The 2,500-nt window shown below is 37.8% G+C and overlaps 1 protein-coding gene across 5 annotated transcripts in view; it reads left to right on the top strand.

The window, feature by feature from the left end:
* The window catches only part of LOC137627651 (obscurin-like), a 253,347-nt gene that overhangs the window by 19,524 nt on the left and 231,323 nt on the right, over positions 1–2,500 (top strand). For all 5 annotated transcript variants that reach the window (XM_068358801.1, XM_068358802.1, XM_068358799.1 and 2 more), the window contains exon 4: positions 2,034–2,244. In XM_068358801.1, the coding sequence (XP_068214902.1) occupies positions 2,034–2,244 (211 nt within the window). The remainder of the gene's footprint in view (positions 1–2,033; positions 2,245–2,500) is intronic.

Genomic DNA, 2,500 nt, shown 5'->3' with positions numbered 1-2,500 from the left:
TGGAGATGGTTTGGGCATGCCTTTAGCGCACATGGCTGAGGATTATGAAGCGTGAAGTAGAGGATGAATGGAGAAGTATTGATTTAAAACTTCAAGACAAAGACGACTGGTGAAAACTAACTGAGGCCCTTTGCGTCAATAGGCGTATCATGCTCAGCTCTCCCATCCCTCGGTTATGGAGGAAAGGAGTAGCCATTGTACTAACTGTGTGTCACAGTATCGTACATAGTAACGACTATGTGATGAGCCGAGAGAAGGTTGTGACTCGTCACATTGTCGTTACTCTGTAGTATCGTGTGACACACGGTTGGTACACCATACCGTGGTGAGAGGGGTATGCATGTTTGTGCATATCTAGATTTTTATGCATCATTTTGAAGGGTCTGGTACACTAGTATATTTTATGTACATTAGTGTATGTGTATAAATATTATAAACTATTTTCAAGATCTATAGTATTCGTGATAGAGTAGCTTAAAACAGGACATAATTCCCAACTACTGAATGACCTTACCTCATTTCACTATTGATAGCGAGTCATGTACTTGAGTATGCAAGTTGACAGCGCTGCTGTCTGGTGTTTTCCACTCTCCCAAGCTGTCAATGACCCCACCAATGACTAAAACAGTAATATTTTAGAATCAAAGTCTGCAGCAATGAAATCAATAAAATTTATAGAATTAATTGGTACTGAGATATTGTTTGAATTTTAGTTTCATGTATAGGATTTTTGAATGGTTACGCTGTTTTTTTTTTTTTTTTCACTGCAATCAATGGCGTTTTGTTCCTTTCTACAAGTAAAACACACAGATTGATCATTATGTTAATTTCAACTGCCAATGAACCTTAAATCCTTGCCTGATCTAGCTTTACTATTAGCTTTGTTCTAACCCCTAAATAATATTGGTGCAAATTTAAATGAACTAAAAGTCATGATCCCAACCCTCTTAAAATAGCATTAATTCTTAGATTTCAACATTGTCACTAACAGTCTATTATATCTTCATGGAAATAGTAGTAGATTAAAAAAAAAATGTCTGAAATGTTCTCAGCTTTTCAGCTTTTCACGGGGTCAGCTCCAAGTGTGAAGGAACAACTCCTGAATTCTTTGTCTAACAGTGACCTTAACGTCACACATAGCAAAATATAACTCATATCGTGTGAGGTGAAGCAATTTAATTGGCTAATCTCCATCTACACAGGGAATAACTTTGTGAAGATACAACACATCACAAATACGACACGCTACACGAAAAGCTGCCTCTAACCTAAGATTACAATCTAACAGATTAATTAATTCTAATTCAAGCACTCATAAATATAGTTTAAAGCATGCTATGAAAAGTTAAGGTTTCCTCACCCTTTCTGAGTGGGGTTACCTTAACATGTTTGAACTGTTCGAGTATCCTCATGATCAGCAAAGATGTACTGGACAAAAGTTTCCCAACATCAGCAAACTACAATGACTAGTCTTCTTCTTTGACACTATTAACCCTACATTAAGAGGTGGGTTGTCAGATGTGCCCTCTCTAATGTCTTCTATCAAAGGCATCCTCTTCCACCAAACCTCTTTCCTCCACATCATCCTTCACCTTATCTCGCCCTCTAAATTCTTTGCCTTCCTCTCGATCTTCTCACCTTAACAGGATCTTCCTAAGCCCTCCTCACTCCCTCCCCACCATCCATCCTCAACACGTGCCCACCATCTCAGTCGTGACACTCATCACCTCTGTAATTTTACTACCCCTGCCATCTTTTTATTCCACCATTTTCCAATCTTTCAAACAATGATGTTCCCATAATCCACCTCGGCATTCCCATCTCTGTTCTCTCAAGCTTTACCTCCTCTTTTTGTCTTTGAGCCCACGTTGATTCATACATTAACACTAGTCAGAGGTTTTCGTACTGCAGTGGACTAGAAACAACTGCATTTGTTGTGTAAAAAGTCATATTGTGCAAAATTCATTGTGTGTTTATGTATTGTGTCGTTATTTTTATCATTAAGCTTCCTCATAAATTCTTGGTTTAATCAGATTGGATGGTATCGCTTACACCCAAAGAAACTTCTAAGCGTTGGTTTGACCATGAAATCTGACGATCCCAGACTGTCTGTCGTGCACGATGACAACATGAAGTGGACCCTTCAGATCACAAATGTGACTCGATGTGACCAAGGAACATATCAGTGTGTTGTCCATTTTAATAAAACCTCAATAAGTCAAGATGCGCATTTGGATGTCCGTGGTAGGTACTGACTTTGAACAAGTTGAATTATTATTATTTTTTTTTGGGGGGGGGTCGTTTATACCTTTTTATAAGGGTAATATTTTTAAGAATATCTTCCCTGCCGTCTTCTTCTTCTTCTTCTTTTTCTTCTTCTTCTTCTTCTTCTTCTTCTTCTTCTTCTTCTAATATTGGCTAATATAGCATTTGTGTTGATAAAAACACTTATCAGAAACACCATAGTCCTTGAAATAATTTTGCACTACGTCTGTTTCAT

This window comes from Palaemon carinicauda, chromosome 35, assembly GCF_036898095.1.
Source record: "Palaemon carinicauda isolate YSFRI2023 chromosome 35, ASM3689809v2, whole genome shotgun sequence".
Classification (NCBI taxonomy): domain Eukaryota; kingdom Metazoa; phylum Arthropoda; class Malacostraca; order Decapoda; family Palaemonidae; genus Palaemon; species Palaemon carinicauda.
This window is presented reverse-complemented; position numbering and strand designations above follow the sequence as displayed.